This window comes from Lactuca serriola, chromosome 4 (assembly GCF_051521515.1).
Source record: "Lactuca serriola cultivar US96UC23 chromosome 4, Lser_US96UC23_V15, whole genome shotgun sequence".
In the NCBI taxonomy this organism is placed as follows: Eukaryota; Viridiplantae; Streptophyta; class Magnoliopsida; order Asterales; family Asteraceae; genus Lactuca; species Lactuca serriola.
Genome location: NC_136411.1, coordinates 51212052 through 51214286, shown reverse-complemented (window position 1 = coordinate 51214286; position 2235 = coordinate 51212052). Strand labels below are relative to the sequence as shown.

Here is a 2235-nt window from a genome sequence, read left to right as displayed (position 1 = left end):
ATTTCAGTCATTTAATCTTCTAATCCAAACACTTAAAACCCTTTATTACCGATATTAAACTATAATAAGAAAATAAACACTTCAAATAAACAATCTTAAATACAACTTAAATAGTAAAAAATAGAGTTTGTAAAAAACAAGTTAACATGCCAACCTAACGTCAACCAACCTAATAATTAGTAGGTATGGTTGATATTTTCAATCCGTTTAACTTAACAAATGAACTTGAGTTGACTATATTTATTAAACAAGATGGATTGAAAAAAATATATATATAAAAATCAACACGATTTCAATCATTTTCTTGTATTAAAAGTCTTTACCTGTTATGGCATCAACAATTTATTGAACTCTATAGAATTCAGTGAATTATCATATCATCCATTAAACATTTATACAACAACACCTACAATCCATTAAACATTTATTGAATCATAATCATCATTTTATTCATTCTATTAAACCATTCAATAATCATTCAACTCTTACAATCCATTAAACATTTATTAAATCATAATCATCATTTTATTCATTCTATTAAACCATTCAATAATCATTCAACTCTATTCAATGTTATCATCAATACTTTATTCAATTCCTATTTAATTATAATAATCACCAAATTCAACTTTTATATTATTTATTTAAATATATTAATAAGAATGAAATTTTCAACTTTGTTTAATTGAATCAGTGATACAAAAATGATCCAGCATACTCCATCCTTACTAAAGATGTAGAAAATATTTTTGTCAAATGATAGTTTGATGCTTTTAATATGCAATTAAATAACAAAATAAAAAAGTAACTTATTCAGTTATATAACAATAAAAACAGTAAAATGTTCAATATATAAAAAGAAATGTTGGAATGAATAGATAAAGGTTCAAAACAAAAACACTCTTCCACACACTTTCTCCACCTCTGTTCCCATTTTATGATCTTCTTCCTCACCCACTATGGTTCGAGGAGATTCAGAGGTTGAAGCCATGTACGAACCTCACACTCACAGCCACAGCCACCATAGATCCAAACGGGGGAACGCTAATCTAGCTTCATGCATCGTAGCAACCATTTTCTTGCTCCTCATCGCCTTTGGAGTAGCCATCGTCTACTTCCTCGTCTTCAAGCCAAAGAACCCCAAGATCGCCGTCGACTCCGTTCAGTTCCCTACGTTTTCGATCTCCAACGGCACCGTCAATTTCACCTTCTTCCAGTTCGTCTCCGTCACAAACCCCAACCGTGACGCCTTCACTCACTACGACAGCTCACTTCAGCTTGCCTACTCGAATGCACCTGTCGGATTCATTTTCATCCCCGCCGGGAAAATCGATGGCGGTCATACACAACACATGTCGGCAAAATTCGCCGTTGAGTCTTTTCCTATTCCCGCGAGACCGCCGCCGGTGACAGCGGAGGCGATTGGTGGTGGATCGGAATTGGGAATGGAAGGAGCGACAATGGAGATCGAGACAAGGATGAAATTGGTTGGTAGAGTTAGGGTTTTGAAGATTTTCACTCACAGAGTTGAAAGCGGGGTGAATTGTGGAGTAGTGATTGAGGTAAGAAGTGGATCTGTGCTAGGGCTTCATTGCTAGCTTAGCGTTGATTTCTGGTTGATCGATTCGTATCTTTTGTGTTGATTCGGAATTAATTCCAATCCCTAATTGTATATAATGATTAAGAATCTGCTTTTAACGCCACTTAATCAATCAAAAAGTGCTGTTTTTGTGCATAAATCGAACTGAAATTCGATTGATTAAGACAAAATTACAGAAAAGTTGTTTATTCAGCTTCAGCTACAAGATCTGTGCGTATATCAATTAGTCCATGTAGGAAGATCCATATTTTAAATTGGAGTTCATGAAGATGATTTGAATCCAAGTCAAATTGCAACCATTTTTGGAATTTTAGATGCGTTTTTTCTTCCCTACCAGGCTTGGGTCGGTTTCCTTAAATAGAAGCAACAAGCTTTATCCGACTCGTTTTGAACTTTTGAATATGATTCTTCGTGAACTTCCGATTGAAACAGATGAATGTATGATTATGATACCAAGTTTACTCGACTGGGGTTTTCCAGATATCTTGATTTGAAACCTCTATATATATATTAAAAGTCCCCAAATTTGGTAGGGAAACCAAGTCATATTATGAAATTCGTCAACTACTATGGTTTGATGATGAAACCGAAAAAATCATTCTGTACCAACACAAGGACTCAACAAAGAAACACAA

The 2235-nt window shown here is 34.3% G+C and overlaps 1 protein-coding gene across 1 annotated transcript; it reads left to right on the top strand.

Moving 5' to 3' along the window:
• The first annotated feature begins 865 nt into the window (after nt 1-865).
• On the top strand, nt 866-1739 carry LOC145101557 (uncharacterized). The gene has a single exon (XM_079038767.1). It carries the CDS (start codon nt 960-962, stop codon nt 1596-1598), a length of 639 nt encoding a protein of 212 aa, XP_078894893.1. The 5' UTR covers nt 866-959; the 3' UTR covers nt 1599-1739.
• Nucleotides 1740-2235: the final 496 nt, after the last annotated feature.